The sequence below is a fragment of the Balearica regulorum genome, chromosome 2 (genome assembly GCF_011004875.1).
Source record: "Balearica regulorum gibbericeps isolate bBalReg1 chromosome 2, bBalReg1.pri, whole genome shotgun sequence".
In the NCBI taxonomy this organism is placed as follows: domain Eukaryota; kingdom Metazoa; phylum Chordata; class Aves; order Gruiformes; family Gruidae; genus Balearica; species Balearica regulorum.
The window spans coordinates 133,043,344-133,060,319 of NC_046185.1; the positions used below are offsets into that span (position 1 = coordinate 133,043,344).

Sequence of the window (16,976 nt, forward strand, 5' to 3'; positions counted from 1 at the left end):
AAATTTGAGACAGCCTTATCTCAAGGCAGGCAGATCTGCCTGCAGGCTGAGGCTCTCTTTGATGCTATGCCAAGTTCCTACAGTGAAATTCAAGCAGTGCTTTACTTGCAAGGGCCTGTTGGGCCCCAGCCCCGTGGGAGCTGCTGAGCAAGCACACAGGCCATGGGACAACACGGAAGGCTCTCTTCTGCCCGAAGGAGTCAACGTATACCGAATACAGAGGGTTCTTCGCCACCTCATCTGCAGTCCATTTATCATACAGAAACAGTAAGTGATAGATACTTGTCTTTTTAAAAAACTGCAAAGCATGGTTATAAACTGCTATTCAGTTTTATATGACTTCAGTTCTATTCCAGCATTACAGATACTTCAAGAGAAGTCCATACTTGCAGAAGTAAACTACAACAAAATCTCATGTGACTGTAAGGAGTGCTGTAATACTGGAGTGCATCACGAGCCAGAGCTGTATGGATACTTGTCAGGCTGGGAAAAATGCAACAGCACTAGTTAGACAGAAAAGTTAAGCTATCAGAGATCAAAGCTGTAGCTCATTAGTCTCCCTTTAAAAGCAATGTGACGTAGTTTTACATGCATACACGCAAATGCTGCTTGTTTGATTCATACAGGAAGGTGGGTTTATTTTGTATAATTAGAACTAATCTAACTACTTTGTAGGGCATATGCAATGGGCACATTTCATGTGACGTGCAAAGATAAGGCTCCATGGAAGACTTACAGAAGCATGACTCGATGCTGACTAGAAAGCATTTAGTTTGCTAAGAGTGCGCTGCCATAATGAAACAGAAATTCAGGTCGAACAGGATATAATTGCTGCAGGTACTTTAAAACCACCAGATCACTTTTCTGATGACTACTATGCAATTAGGAAGGTAACAGATCTGCCAGCTGGAAGGGGTAAGACATAAAACTTATTTCTTATGTCTCTCATGTGACATGGTAAGAACAAACCCCACTGCCTGTGGAGGAAAGGCAAAGCAATCCACATACCCAAACAAAAATGTTGATCAGCCAGTTAACATTTAAATCTTCTTGTTCTTGCTCTTCTTCCCTCCATTTTAAGATCTGTTTTTGTTCTTCTGCAAGAGGGTAAGTCCCACTGTGAAGCCTGTTGCCTGATACAGTGTTGTAAGCATGTGCCTCGCTTTATTCTGCAGCCCAAACTGAAAACTTGCAACAGCACTGCAGATGAAATAAGAATATTGCCTAAGGTTGACTTGCTGAGAACTCCTCTCTGGTTTTTTTACTTGGTTATACTTACCAGGAAAACTAGGCAATCGTGAGTGAGAATTTCAAGACCAAGAGGTATTTTCGCTCCCAGTGTTAGGGAGCTAAACTCAATGGAGAGAGGCTCCCTCCTTATGGCCAGCCCCCTAAATCATTCCCAGGAGAGGTGGCAGGCACATACAGCTGCCTGCCCCAAATGCTCAGTGTTGCACTCTTGTCACTCTTCTCACAAGTGCTGGTGTATTTTAGTTCAAAGGCAAGGGATCAGATCTGATCAACTAACTACCTTTAGTCCTGACAGGTAGGGATTTGTTTCTAGTGTTTTAGTTTTGGTTTGGCTGGATCTTAACAGAAGAAGAAAGGGACTTTCCCAGTTGGGAAACTTCCTAAGACATCTCTGAGGAAATACCACAATATTCTGGTTACTAGGTAAGATGCTTTAAAAAAACCAACCAACCAACCCACCCCTTTTCCTCCCTTCTGAGAGGGTACCCTTTCAATAAGACAGTCATTCCACACCACAGCCTCTGCTTTTACCAAGCAGTAATTATTCAGCTCGAGTTTCCTCCTAAACCCTCATTTCCAACCGGCAGTCGCTTTGCTCGCTCTCTGAATCTCCTCCTACTCATCACGCAGCTCTCTGGCAACGGCGTGCTCAGAACTGAACGCAGCATTACCGCAGCTGCAAGAGTCCTACAGCTCAAACTGCATTTCACTGATCTAAACCATTGTGGCTTCACATCACACTTACTGTCTGTACCTTTCGACTCTACGGTTTTCTCTGTTTCTCTCTGAATAGTAGTAGTCTAGATTTTTCCTTCAGCTGCTGGCTTAATTAGGTCAAATACAATTAGATATCTAATTAAGATGTCTAAATACAACCTATGGGTTTTCTCCTCCACTATTGTCCAGGTAAATATCAAATTATGCTTTCTCTCTCCCCTCCACATTAGGACTATAAACAACAGGGGTTCACCTTCTTGTCAACATTTGGGACTAATCACTAACCCTTATCGCTGTTACATAAACATGTAACACCTCTTAAATGCCTTACTGAAAGTCAGACGATCTGTCTTTAGAATCTCCTCGAATTATTTGTAACCTTCGCCAAAGTAAGAGCCTTTGCTCACTGAGAGGCATGATTTCCCCAGTCTGCTAGCCCATCCCTAGTGCTCTATCGCTTATCTAAATAATTATCAGAACTATAGCGAGTCCCTCAGCTGAGTCCCTTACTGACCAGTACAGCAAATTATCTGGACTCCCACCATGCTGCAGTAAGCTTAAATTTCACAAATATTTTCTTACTTGCCTTTTATCTGTAACTGCATTACATCCTCATTGATTTTCAACTGTCCCTCATTTCAAGTATTTTTAAATAGATTTCCACCACTTCAGAGCTATCAATCTCACTTCAATGCTCCTGTATTAATAGGCCTTTTGTATTCCTTCCCCCCCCAGACAAGTTTGTGAAAGCTCTTCTTTCCTTCTCCTTCTGGCTGTTGTTAATTTATTGCTGTTGATGCCCTTAGCTTTATTCTCTGAGGCTTCAATCTAGTCAGTTGATTATGTGCAGTCCAGCCTCAGTTAATGTAAGGGTACCTTGCCCCTTTCTGCTGCATATAGTGAAACTATCACCTGGAGGAAAAAAATGCAGAGAAAATTCCATTTGTTAGATGCAGAGTTGCTGCCTCTGCTGGGGCAGTGGAGGGTTTTCCTCCTGCATGCAACCAGGCTCGAGTGCTGCTGTCTGAGGATTAATCCATGATCTCTTGGAAACTAAAACTTCAAATCATTCTTCAAATTAGTTGTTTGCACCACGCTGCAAGAAATTCAGTGACTCATAAATCCTGTTATTTTGAAGGGAAGTACTTGAAAATATCATGTGGAGCTTGAATGTTCTAGCCTGTTTCACAGATCAAGAAGTTCTACTAATCAGGACACGTTACACCTTGTTTGGACCTTCGCCTCATGTTTCCTCTTCTAAACCAAGGTACAGTAAGCAAGAGCTGTGAGTTTGCTGCCACGCTATATGTGTTTTTATGTGCCAGACCACAATATTATGACTGTCTGGAGAGCAGCCACATACTGTGGTGGGTTGACCTTGGCTGAGGGCCAGGTGCCCACCAGAGCTGCTCTATCACTCCCCTCCTTCTCTAGACAGGGGAGAAAAAGTATAACTAAAAAAAAACTTATGGGTTGAGATAAGGACAGGGAGAGATCATTCTCTAATTATCATCACGAGCAAAACAGACCAAACTTAGAGAGGGAATTCATCTTATTTATTACTAAGCAAAACAGAGTAGAGGAATGAGAAATAAAACCAAATCTTAAAACACCTCCCCCCACCCCTCCCATCTTCCCGGGCTCAACTTCACTCCCGGCTTCAACCTCCGCCCCCCCCAGCGGCACAGGGGGACGGGGAGTGGGGGTTACGGTCAGTTCATCACACGGTGTTTCTGCCGCTTCTTCATCCTCAGGGGGAGGACTCCTCTCATCGTTCCCCTGCTCCAGCATGGAGTCCCTCTCATGGGAGACAGTCCTTCACGGCCTTCTCCAACATGAGTCTCTCCCACGGGGTGCAGACCTTCAGGAGCAAACTGCTCCAGCGTGGGTCCCCCACGGGGTCACAAGTCCTGTCAGCAAACCTGCTCTGGCGTGGGCTCCTCTCTCCACGGATCCACAGGTCCTGCCAGGAGCTTGCTCCAGCGCGGGCTTCCCACGGGGCCACAGCCTCCTTCAGGTGCCTCCACCTGCTCCAATGTGGGGTCCTCCACGGGCTGCAGGTGGAATCTCTACACCCCCTCATCCTCCCTCCATGGGCTGCAGGGGGACAGCCTGCTTCACCATGGTCTTCACCACGGGCTGCAGGGGAATCTTGCTCCGGCGCCTGGAGCACCTCCTCCCCCTCCTTCTGCACTGACCTTGGTGTCTGCAGAGTTTCTTACATCTTCTCACTCCTCTCTCTGGCTGCAAAAGCGCTCTCTAACTGGTTTTCTCTTTCTTAAATATGTTATCACAGAGGCGCTGATTGGCTTGGCCTTGGCCAGTGGCGGGTCCATCTTGGAGCCGGCTGGCATTGGCTCTATCAGACACAGGGGAAGCTTCTAGCAGCTTCTCACAGAAGCCACCCCTGTAGCCCCCCCTGCTACCAAAACCTTGCCATGCAAAACCAACACACATACCAAACAAAAAAGTAGCTGCAAAAAATAAGAGTTAAAAAAAATGAAAGGATTGTAGCTAGAAGGAAGGTATTATTTAGCAACATTTGTACTTGCACCCAACTTTGATACCAAGTATACCAAAAGCAGCACAGGATGAACAGCAGAAAAAAAAATACAGTGCAAATGTTGGGAAAGATTGCTTTAATCTACTGACAAATTGTTGTTTATTTTCTGCAGTTTAATAAACCAACTGCAGCAATAATATTTCCTTCTCTTCTATCCTGTCCTTATCTCTCCTTCTGCAGCCAAATACACAGCTCCCTTTTTGCTAGCTCAGTCATATCACACTGCTCTCTGCCATCTTTAGATGCTCAGAAGCCCATTTGGGATGAAACATCAAGTCCTTGTATCTCTGTAATAGTGATTTTTTTTTTTTTTTTTAATTTTTCTTTGAGGGTGAGGAGAGAATCTGGAAAAAAATGCATTTGGTCAAAAAAACTTGATCAAACTTTTCTTTAATTTATCTTCATCTAAATGAGAAATACCTTCCTTAACTTTTCTATTTCTTAATGGCAAAGTGACCTAAAACTTAAATTTCCTTCTCCCCTTAGTTTGCTGTAGGTTAGAACGATGTTTGAGAACATCTAGCCAATGCGCTTTTGGCTATGCATGATAGATTAGTCATAATTTTTTCATGGCCTTGCAATTTTTTAAATTTTTTTTTTTAAGCAAAAGCACTTCCACTTAAAAAAGCACTTGTGTGCTTTAGAGCCTTGAAAGCTCTTAGTGCAGCTTAGCAGCAACAGCCTGCTGAGATACCCTTAAGACAGACTAAAGGTTTTTAGCTCATCACTTAAGTTCCAAGCAAGCTGCTTTAAGCTATTACATAGCCCAGCAGGTACAGAAGCTCAAAAAGTCTTGCAGTGGTTTTGTGTATAAAGACACTTCAGCTTAGTAAAGATAGCTTTGGCATTTGTCAGAGGTAGCTTATCCTTAATTGTGACTTAAATGACTGACAGACAGAGGGGAACATTGTAAGAGGATGAGCATTAGGAAGAAAGCACAGGTGACTTCAAAACTATTACCACGTTCAATATAAGACAGAACCATCCACAGTCCTCTAAAACATGCCATGGGATCCTTAAGGTTATCAGCAAGACTTAATTCTGTACCTTTACCACAAAATATACTCTTGCTATGCTAGAATGTTGCTTTAATACTACTAATAATAAAAATTATAGGCACTTTAAATAAATAAAATTGTAGCTTTCTGATACAATTGGGCTAAGGCTTCACAGATGAAATACAGGAAAGGGTATAGCATGTAATGGAATGAGTTCAGGCAGTTACTGCATTCATCTGACAAGCCACAAACTTTTTGGTTTCTTTGTTGTTAAATATTAACTTTTTACAAAAGTGAATTTAACACTATCTGTAAAGATGGGGGAGTTTCCTGCAAGTACAGTGGCATAATGGCTTTTTGGTATGTTCCTCAGCTCCTGTGTCAAAATCTGAGTAACTGGCATAAATGATCGAGAGAGTAAAAGTCTTAGTGCTGCTCTGGAGACCCCACTTGGAAAAACACATTTCATCAGAATTAAACAGAACTCTGGGCCAATGTATCAGTATTCTGTTTGTGAGTTGCAGGAAGCCTGCGCTGGGTCCTTAACAACAGTAACAAAACCAGATGCCTTATTTAACCTACAAAAGACTCACCAGAAAAATCCATATAAGTAACTCAGTACTATAAGATGATAACATATGCAAGTTTCTGGTACACCTACACTGAGCAAGCAAACTGAGGAACCTGGATTTCTATTAAGCCTGCAGAGTGCCTACCCGTGGCCTGTCACCCTAAACATTAAATTCCTTCACACCATTTTAGCAAGCCCTCTTCTGGTATGCTATGGACCTTTGGTAGGAAACACAGCTGTAGTGAAGTTTTAAGTAGGACCATGGGTCCATAGCTAGAACTGAAGTGTTATCTTCAGGTGTTAAAGGAACAATCTATTTATGTATATCATAGAGTAAACTTTTGCTTTCCTCTGAAGTATGAGGTTTGGTAATTTTAAACCATTAATGGGAGGGCCTGGTGAAGAACAAATGTGCTCTTCACCTGACTCTGGAAGATTTCTAACCCCTGCTCTATAGCATCTTGGCAAAATATATACCTTTGCATCATAAATTCAGAAGAGCTATTGCCAGTACATGTACCCATCAAGTTCTGAGAACCAGACAACAAAATATTATCAATTCACATAAATGCAGTAAGTAGTTTTGCAATTGTTTGCAAAGTTGTATCTGAGAGGTGTCAAAATAGCCAACAAGCAGCTCCTTATTCATCACACATGCTTTCAAGGCCATCCTCCCCTAACTCTATTGCATTAGTGCATGTGTTATGACCTCAAGCAGAACAACTAACTGAAGCTGAATTGTATCAGCTGGGAGAGGTAACTGCCTCCTGGGTGACAGACCACATGAGAGCCCTCTATCTCCAAAAACATTTGTCAAAGGCTGCACGAACCCTTTTAATAAGGGACAAAAGACAAGGTGCTCCAACAACAAGCAGCCTTGCACTGCAACTGGTTCCTTCTAGCATTCTACTCACAGTAGGCTGTGAATACCTCACCCAAGCAGTATTACTTTTGACTCTTTAATATAGTTTTGCCCAGAATGCCACAATTAAAATTTAAAAATAAGAATATAAAAAGGAATTTAATTAGTTCATTTCTTGGATGTAAAAGGTCCATTCCAAAACAACCAAGAAAGGATAAAACAGAATGTTCAAACGTTTATACCTATGAGTTTATTATTGCAGAAGACTTAGAGATAAAACAAAAATTAACTCAAATGGAAACATTTTATTTCATTGTTTGACCACAAAATTGTGTAGTTGAGGTATCAGAGAAGTTACAAACTCATGTTATTTCATAATGAACTTTAAGTCCTAAATACTTAAAAGCTCTAACGGTGGTGGCTTAAGAGGAATCTTTCCCAATGTAAACTTTTTTGCTTCAAATTGTTTCAACTCTTCAGCTGACAATTCGCTCTTTGGTGTAAATAACTTTTCTGAAGTAGTATTGTTTGTGTCTGCAGAAGACGCTGATGTGGTGTTATGTCCAGAGGTGCTGGCACTCTGTCCAACCAAAGTACTGCTTGACTGTGAGGAAGAAGCTGCTACTGCTGCAGTAGGAGCTCCAAAGGCACTTGAAGAGTTCACAGCAGAATTGCCAGACCCTGAAAACCCAGAAGTTCCAAAACCACTGGCTGTTTCAGAAGTTTTAAATGAGAAGGAGGCTGCAGACGGAGCCACTGCCAGGTTGCCAAACCCAGCAGAATGGGATACGCTGGGAGAGGACGTCACAACAGCTGCAGGATTGCAAGCAGCAGAAGAGCTCCCAAAAGTAGGGGCATTTCCAGATGAGGCAATGACAAGCCTGGAATTGGTTTTAAAGGAGAAACTGCTAGCTGTGTTACTGCTGCTGCTGTTCACAGCAAAGCCTGCAATTAGAAAATTTATAAAAAATGTTAGAATGCGCACACCTGTGATACTAACCCACTGCTATATTTCAATAATGCAGAAGCAGCAAAATTCAAGAAAAAGTTTAACCGTTGGTTCTTAATGCAGGAACTTACTTGACAACCCAAAGCTTGATGTTTGCTGTCCTCCAAATCCAAAGGCAGACAATGGTTGAGTGACTGTGCTTTTTAATTCAGATAGCTTAAAAAATTGCAAATACATAAATGAAAACTAGATTCCAAAACAGGGAAATGTCTTTCAATAAATAGTTGAAGCAGAAATATAGCTGCCCAGTCCAATTTAATACAACTTAGATTACATTAGACACTGATCACTTTCATCATGATTGCATGCTCTTGCAGCTATGAACACAATGCTTTAAGACTGTACACTGTTCTGTGTAAAACACTCCCCAAACACAAATGTATTACAATTTACAGTTTTTTGTCTGTCAGTCAGTGACCTGAACCTTCTTCCAGCTCTTGTTCTCATCTCTTACCCATTTCAGTTAGTGCTTTATGACCTTATCTATGTCATTGCTTTGACTTGGTCTGTTCTCTCACCTTGGCACATCTAGTCATCTGTGCTAAAGCCCAAATCCCACTTCTTCACCTTCGGCATTGAACGTACCAAGGGGTATGTTCATCATACTAAAACTTTAATGCACTTCATGCAGACTCCACTGAAATCAACATACTCTGTCTCCCTGATTATTTAATACTGGCTTTAACTCATGCGTTCTTTTCTGACACATCTAGATTCACAAGTGTTTGTCGCCTTCCCAGGGACAACTACTCTTTATAACTTCAAATTTTATCCAAACAGTTTCTCCCCCATCTATATCAATTTCTCATTCTGGCATTACCAAAATGCTCTATTTATTCTCCGATGGCCTGGAGGATAATTCTGGTCTAGTCTGCTGATCATACCTTGGAAGAGTGAACATCAGCACATGGAAGAAAAGGTGGAGTGGATTATTTGCCTCTTACTACAAATGTACTTGACTGAATCCCAACCTTAAGTGACGGTTACTTTCATGTGGCTTGCAAAGATAGTATTCCAAACCTGGGATCCAGCTGCTGCCTTGCTAATGTGGAACCATCCTGATTCACTACTTTCCTTAGTTAGCTAACGTATTTTATAACACCCAGTCTGCAATTCACTGATTTCATGATTCCAGAGAAAGGTGGATGTAAGACCCAAAACTGTGTTCACAAACTTGCATGTTCACCTGACTCCGGAGGTGCTAGAATATTCAGTCCCATTTCTATCACCTATAAAAACACCACACCAATGGAGAGATGGGGCAGTTTTCAAACTGCAGTCATTATTCTCTTATGTAATTTCTCCTTATACCCTTTCCACTTTCTCTAGTGTTCCCAGGAGCATTCTAAGATTACTGTCAAGGTCCTTCTGCAGCCAGTCAGCCAGACACTTTCATGCCACACGTTTTTCAAGGCCGCAATGCCAGAATACAACACATTGTAGTCGCGATTTTCAGAATGGTTCATAGATCTACCTTAAAATTGCCAATGAATCTAGAAATCAAACATTTTCATGTCTCAGCTATTTAGGTGCAAACAAGGATGCCCTAAAAGAATCGTGTACGTTTGGTTGTAAAATAAGTATCCTACAATCTTCAAAGCAGTATCTATCACCTATTTATATAACATTAGAAGAAGTGTAGTTAATTACTTTGATAACCATTGACATTTCTATGGAACATTTGCAAGATCATTAAAAACAAGGTGACATATTACAACTATCATGTCTTAGAAATCTTTGTAGCAGAAATTAATGTTGGCATTTGCAGGACAGTTTGGTGGGATGTGTCTAGAAAACCATGAATCTAAGAAAAATATTTGCCCAAGATTAATAAAAAAAATTACATCAGGAACAGAAATATTTTACCTTTCATTAACACTTACCAAAGCTGCTTTTGTCGATGCATTTAAAGCCTTCAACTGAAGCAGCCGATTTTTCCATTGTTTTGCTAACTGTTGGACAGAATCTATCTAAAAAGGGGGAAAAGAAAAGCATGTTTTTATTATTGGTGAAGACTTAAAGAAATAGAAAATAGAGTCATCTGACAACTACACCGAAAGAAGACTTCTAGAATTAGAAATTTCATTAAACCAAGACGACAAGATTTTTGCTTTCCTGAAACTTCAAGGTAAGAAGCTGAATTTTTTTGTTATTAACACAGAATTCCTTTCAATTCTCTTACTATTGCCCTTAAATCAACTTTTTTAACAGTAAGATTTTAAAAATGTCCTGGGGCTTTCTAAATCTAAGTTCTATCACTATCTGAATTAGGTGCTTGGAAAAAACGTCACAACAAGCCACACAGAAAATATGTAAGTTTTAAGTATAAGCAAACAAACTCTTCAATCCTTGTTTTATTTCTGGCTTGCCCACTTACGTGCTTGCTTATTAAGCTGAAGTCCTAAGATTTGCCTTAGCTTCTCCCCCATTTTCAGAAAAAAAATGCCCACTTTCAGACCATTATAATTCAGAACGCTTTAATAGTATCATCCTCAAATATTTAGCTTTGCAGAAATTAACTTCCTTGACTTAAATCAGCCCCTTTAACATGATCCAACAGATTACTGCGCAGAACATATACAGCAATAAATAGTACTTGTATCTATCTGATAACTGTGATTAAACAAGAAACTGGAAAGTCATTAAATAAATAACTTTTCAGGAATTTCAAACCTGAATTTCCTGTATTTAAGTTTGTCAACACACCTTATTTGAAGCCTCACCTAATTGAATTTTCTTTAAAAGCTAACCAAGTAAAACATATAATATCTCAAATCCCTGCAAGAGTGGAATGAGTAATCTTTTCGTAAATAACTTCCTTAATTTTTCAAAAGGGTCTTACATCACAAACATCAATAATTCTTTTGTGTCTAGTCACATGCTGGAAGATCATGTTGCTTGGTATCAGCTCTTATACAACAGACTGGAAAATTCAGATTTTGACTCAGTTTAAGAATAGAAACACATGCTTTGGAAAAGACATATTGCACTTAAACATTTTGTGACAGAACTGTATCATATGATTATCATCTATACACTGAGATTTTAATGAACTTGCATTCAGTGCTTCAGTGAAGTCACAGGTTATTTTTTTAATAGCCAGGTATAGTGTATTGTAGACCATTTCAGTTTATCTTTTTAATTGAAGGTTTGTTTGTTTTTTGTTTTTTTTTTTAAATTTCTCCTGTCTCTGAAAAGGCAATTCTGGTAATTCTAAACATGTGAAACAAGAGAACAAAAGCGGTGACAACAGCAATTCCTTCTGTAATACAGAACCGAGGGGAAGAGGAAAGAATGCAATGTAATTTGAATTAGTTTGTACTTCTGTCTATCCAATAGCCTAATTCCTTTCCCAGCACAGTATTGAACTATGCTAGCTTCCTTGATATTGACAGGACCATGGGGGAGGAACAATACATATAAAATCAGATATATGTATTATACATATTATATATATATAAAATCACAGAATCGTTTAGGTTGGAAAAGACCTTTAAGATCATCAAGTCCAACCGTTAACGTAGCACTGCCAAGTCCACCACTAAGCCACATCCCTAAGCGCCACGTCTACACGTCTTTTGGTGCGCAGTAATTTAAAAATATTTTGGCATTGTGATAATCTCCTAGAGTTTGGTAATTGAGGCAAGAGTTGCCACCTGAAGAATAGTAACAAATCCTATCTTGAAATGTGTTCACATAAAAAGTCATTTTTTAAATACTTACATAGTTCTGAATGTTATTGTTTTCTCTGCAGTTATAATACTCTAGACGCAACTCTTCTGGTGAGAAGTCTGGAAAGCCTGTAAGGAGACCAATAATCAAAAGCCTCCAAGAAAATATATTAGTATTTCCAATTACCATCTACAGTTATGAAGAAGTGGGCCTTGGTACATTATCTGTAAGTCAGTTACACTTGAAGACAGAAAAAGGATTCACTACAGAACTTCAAGATGTGAACATCTAAAATGAATCTGCCATCCAATATTCCGTTCTGTTGCATCACAATGCAAATCATCACCCAACAACTGGTTCCACAGAGATGCAGCAGTGTGGACAAGCGTAACAAACATCCTAAACAGCAGCAATACGAGGCAACACTGAAAACATTACCTACTGTGGTGGGTTGACCCTGGCTGAGGGCCAGGTGCCCACCAGAGCTGCTCTATCACTCCCCTCCTTCACTAGACAGGGGAGAAAAGATATAACTAAAAAAAAACTTATGGGTTGAGATAAGGACAGGGAGAGATCATTCTCTAATTATCATCACGAGCAAAACAGACCGAACTTAGAGAGGGAATTCATCTTATTTATTACTAAGCAAAACAGAGTAGAGGAATGAGAAATAAAATCAACTCTTAAAACACCTCCCCCCACCCCTCCCATCTTCCCGGGCTCAACTTCACTCCCGGCTTCAACCTCCGCCCCCCTCAGCGGCACAGGGGGACGGGGAGTGGGGGTTATGGTCAGTTCATCACACGGTGTTTCTGCCGCTTCTTCATCATCAGGGGGAGGACTCCTCTCATCGTTCCCCTGCTCCAGCATGGGGTCCCTCTCACGGGAGACAGTCCTTCACGGCCTTCTCCAACGTGAGTCTCCTCCACGGGGTGCAGACCTTCAGGAGCAAACTGCTCCAGTGTGGGTCCCCCACGGGGTCACAAGTCCTGTCAGCAAACCTGCTCTGGCGTGGGCTCCTCTCTCCACGGATCCACAGGTCCTGCCAGGAGCTTGCTCCAGCGCGGGCTTCCCACGGGGCCACAGCCTCCTTCCTGCTCCAGTGTGGGGTCCTCCACGGGCTGCAGGTGGAATCGCTACACCCCCTCATCCTCCCTCCATGGGCTGCAGGGGGACAGCCTGCTTCACCATGGTCTTCACCACGGGCTGCAGGGGAATCTTGCTCCGGCGCCTGGAGCACCTCCTCCCCCTCCTTCTGCACTGACCTTGGTGTCTGCAGATGTTCTTACATCTTCTCACTCCTCTCTCTGGCTGCAAAAGCTCTCTCTAACTGGTTTTTTTCTCTTTCTTAAATATGTTATCACAGAGGCGCTGATTGGCTTGGCCTTGGCCAGCGGCGGGTCTGTCTTGGAGCCGGCTGGCATTGGCTCTATCAGACACAGGGGAAGCTTCTAGCAGCTTCTCACAGAAGCCACCCCTGTAGCCCCCCCCCCCCCCCCCGCTACCAAAACCTTGCCACGCAAAACCAACACACCTACCTGAGACATTTGGCTTTTCTTTCATCGGTGAATAACATGAAAATATCCATTGTCCTGAAGATTCCCAAACATCCATGTCTTTCACTACACATTCGCTAGAGAACAAAACAAAATAAAACCACAGACGAAGGTGAAATTACATGGTCAAAACAAAACCACCAGAAGAAGTTGCCTAGTTTGAATCCAAAGTCGGATTCAAATACCTGCTACCATGAAAATTAATGAAGTGTGGCACTAGTCAGAATGAGTAAGCACTCAGTTGACTGTGGAAAAAATGCACTTATTCGGCAACATAAGTGTCCCTTCAAAGCATTTTACTTTATCATCTAACAGTAAATCAAACCAGATCTTAAAAAAAAAAAAAATCCCAAAACACACAAAGTATTTTTCAATCCTTGTATGGCATATGCTGGATTTGATGGATGGACCACTCAGAGGATAAGGAATTGGCTGGATGGTCACATTCAAAGAGTTGTGGTCAACGGCTCAATGTCCAAGTGGAGAACAGTGACGAGTGGCCCTCAGGGGTCAGTACTGGGACTGGCGCTGTTCAACATCTTTGTCGGCGACAGGGACAGTGGGATCAAGTGCACCCTCAGCAAGTTTGCCGACGACACCGAGCTGTGTGGTGTGGTCAACATGCTGGAGGGAAGGGATGCCATCCAGAGGGACCTTGACAGGCTGGAGAGGTGGGCCCATGCAAACTGCATGAAGTTCAACAAGGCCAAGTGCAAGGTCCTGCACGTGGGTCGGCGCAATCCCAAGCACGACTATAGGCTGGGCGAGGAATGGATTGAAAGCAGCCCCGAGGAGAAGGACTTGGGGGTATTGATTGAAGAGAAGCTCAACATGAGCCAGCAGCGTGCGCTTGCAGCCCAGAAAGCCAACCATGTCCTGGGCTGCATCAAAAGAGGCGTGACCAGCATGTCGAGGGAGGTGATCCTGACCCTCTACTCTGCTCTTGTGAGACCCCACCTGGAGTACTGTGTCCAGCTCTGGGGGCCCCAGTACAGGAGAGACATTGAGCTGTTGGAGTGAGTCCAGAGGAGGGCCACAAAGCTGATGGGAGGGATGGAGCACCTCTCCTATGAGGACAGGCTGAGAGAGTTGGGATTGTTCAGCCTGAAGAAAAGGCGGCTCCAGGGAGATCTAATTGCAGCCTTCCAGTACCTGAAGAGGGCCTGCAGAGGAAAGCTGGTAAGGGGACTGTTTATGAGGGAGTGTAGTGACAGGACAAGGGGTAATGGGTTCAAGCTGAAGGAGGGTCGATTTAGATTAGATGTTATAAATAAATTCTTTATTGTTACAGTGGTGAGGTACTGGAACAGGTTGCCCAGAGAAGCTGTGGATGCCCCCTCCCTGGAAGTGTTCAAGGCCAGGTCGGATGGGGCTTTGGGCAATGTGGTCTAGTGGAGGATGTCCCTGCCCATGGCAGGGGGGTTGGAACTAGATGATCTTTGAGGTCCCTTCCAACCCAACCCATTCTGTGATTCTATGATTCTAAGTACTTTAGATATTTGTAACACAATACACATTTGTGTTTGAAAAGCTGAATACATTATCTGTTAAGCATTTTCTTAATGTAATCTTCAAAGAATAGTGAAAAGTGGTTCCAAAACCTTGCTTTGTCAGGAAATCACACTGCCTGTTGCTTCTCATCACCTGCCCTGTATCTGCCTTGAACCTGCTGGTCACTCTCAACTGACTCTAACACACACACACACGAAACCCGGTTTCGATACTTTTGCTGTTGGCATAACAATTTGTTATCTTAAGTGTCAGGAACACTAAGTCAAATAGTTCATTTTCTCAGAGAGTTGGGGTTTTTTCCTCCAAATGGTTGAAATGAAAATAAGGGGTCAGAGCCCCTTGGACAGCAAGTACTGAAATCTGTTTCCTTCCTTATCGTCCTGCCCACAACTTCAACACCATACCATCTTACCAACATCACAGTTATCTAGCTGCCCAACCCAGGCTGAAAACAAGGGTCGCTTTCTTCCCATACCAGCATAAGTCAAGAGAACAAAGTGAAGTATTCTATGGTTCTTATTACATGTCCTAGCTTTCTCCTCAAGATCACATCCTCTGCATTATGTCTAGTAAGTCAATAAGCTTTTAAACTGCTCATTCAAAATGCTTTCAGTGACACAGGACCATAACTTACAGAAGTCTCTCCTCTTCATCTTTACAGCCATCAGCAATATTTTGACTGTTCATTAACGCAGAGAATTTGTTCTGTGAAAAGTCTGCATTTCTGCTGCTGCCACCTGATGATCCAAAATCAGAGGAGCCAAAAAATCCTCTTCCATGATCTCTGCTGCCACCCCATGTATTAGACTTAAAGGTAGATGGCTGGATAACATTAGTGTGTCTCTGGTGAGTGGTACCCCATCCGGTTCCTGTTCCTCCTCCTCCTCCTCTGCTGGTACCTTCCAATAAAAAAAAAACAACAACAAAAGTCTTAAATCATTAAGCAATGCAACATCAACAAAAACTCTAAGTATTCTTATGGTGGTGGTAACAAATTTGAAAAGAAAATGTAGGGGTTTTTTTGCTAATGAGTTATCCTGATTATTTAGGGAGCTTAACTTAGTGAGTTACACAGGGTATTCCTGGAATCACGGGGCAAACATGAACTCCTCCTTACACCACCACACCAACAACTTGTTGGCGCTGCAGAAAAGAGACTGTTTCAGTTTTACTTACGTTGTTTCACAGAGTAACTACCCCAGCAGAAAAAAATAATAATAAAGTTTAACTCACAGTACGTTTACATCAGGGGGTCCTGCCCACATAGCTATAGCAGTGGCTCCGCCGCACAGTAAAGACCTCCCAAGTTAAGTTTTAAGACCTTGGACACATCCGTGTGTGTTAGATGCAAACTCTGACCCTCCTTCAGCGGGTACAATGACAAGCAACCGCAGCCGCGTTACTGCCCTGCCATAACCGCATCCACCTTACAGACAGTTCCGCGTCACGTCTCTTGCATACCGAAAGCTTCCAAACACCCGTATCCAGCCGCAATGAAAACAACCTTAAAAAGCTACAACACGCAGGCGCTTGAAACTTGCTCGCGTATCTTATAAGCAAAGTTTCGGGAGTTATTTTCACATTTTCTCTGTTCTCGTGGCGCACTTCGCAGTACTTTCGTCAGAGCCCAACTCCACAAGCACCAAAAGAGAGGCCACCGCCCGCAGCCCAAGGCAGGAGACACAAGGGCAGGGCCGCTTGGGCTTCGGAGCTCCTGTCAGCAGCCGGCACCGGGGGCCCCGCCGCCAAGCGCTCACCGCGGCACCTCCAGCCCCCGCCCGCCCCCGGGCCGGAGGCTGCCGAGGCGCCCGTAGGGCCCTGCGCCTCCACCCCCGCCCCGGCCCCGCCGGGCCGCCGCGCTCGGTGGTACCTTGGTAATGGGGTGCAGAGGGGCCGTGCCGCCCGCCGCCGCGGGGATGCTCGTTCCAGCACCTCTCGCCGAAGCGGCAGCGGCCCTGCAGGAAGAACTGACAGATCGCCATGGCCTGCCCGCCGAACGCCGCCGCCCTGACGTCAGAGCCGTGCGCCGCGGGGCGGAGCCGTCGAGGAGGCGGCGGCAGAAGCCCAGCGGGAGCCCAGCGCCCCCAGCCCCGGCGGCACTGCTGTCACATCGCGCTCAGCGACCACCCCACTAACGACGGTGCCGGGTGCGTGGGGTCCGGCTCCCTCACATCACAGGAGTCAAAAGAGCACGTCAGGCTGGCACCAGCACACACCGCGATACGCGGCAGGCCTGGGAACCAGGAGCATCGCTTGCGCGGATGC

General features: G+C 43.4%; 1 protein-coding gene across 2 annotated transcripts; it reads right to left on the minus strand.

Moving 5' to 3' along the window:
• Window positions 1-7,192: 7,192 nt before the first annotated feature.
• On the minus strand, window positions 7,193-16,772 carry NUP42 (nucleoporin 42). 2 transcript variants are annotated; one of them, XM_075746015.1, is made up of 7 exons: window positions 16,582-16,772; window positions 15,346-15,610; window positions 13,182-13,276; window positions 11,691-11,771; window positions 9,855-9,937; window positions 8,043-8,127; window positions 7,193-7,907 (listed from the first exon to the last, which is right to left on the minus strand). In XM_075746015.1, exons 1-7 carry the CDS (start codon window positions 16,691-16,693, stop codon window positions 7,354-7,356), a joined length of 1,275 nt encoding a protein of 424 aa, XP_075602130.1. In that variant the 5' UTR covers window positions 16,694-16,772; the 3' UTR covers window positions 7,193-7,353. The 2 variants fall into 2 exon arrangements, with proteins under 2 accessions (XP_075602130.1, XP_075602129.1); XM_075746014.1 differs by having other exon boundaries at window positions 9,855-9,941; window positions 11,695-11,771; window positions 16,582-16,768.
• Window positions 16,773-16,976: the final 204 nt, after the last annotated feature.

Coding starts and splice junctions, on each gene's coding strand:
- NUP42 (XM_075746015.1), bottom strand. CDS start 16,693: ATGGCGATCTGTCAGTTCTTCCTGCAGGGCCGCTGCCGCTTCGGCGAG. Junction 11,772..13,181: donor AGAAAAGCCAAATGTCTCAG/GTAGGTGTGTTG, acceptor GTCTCCTTACAG/GCTTTCCAGACTTCTCACCA. Junction 8,128..9,854: donor CATCGACAAAAGCAGCTTTG/GTAAGTGTTAAT, acceptor CAATTTTTTAAG/CTATCTGAATTAAAAAGCAC.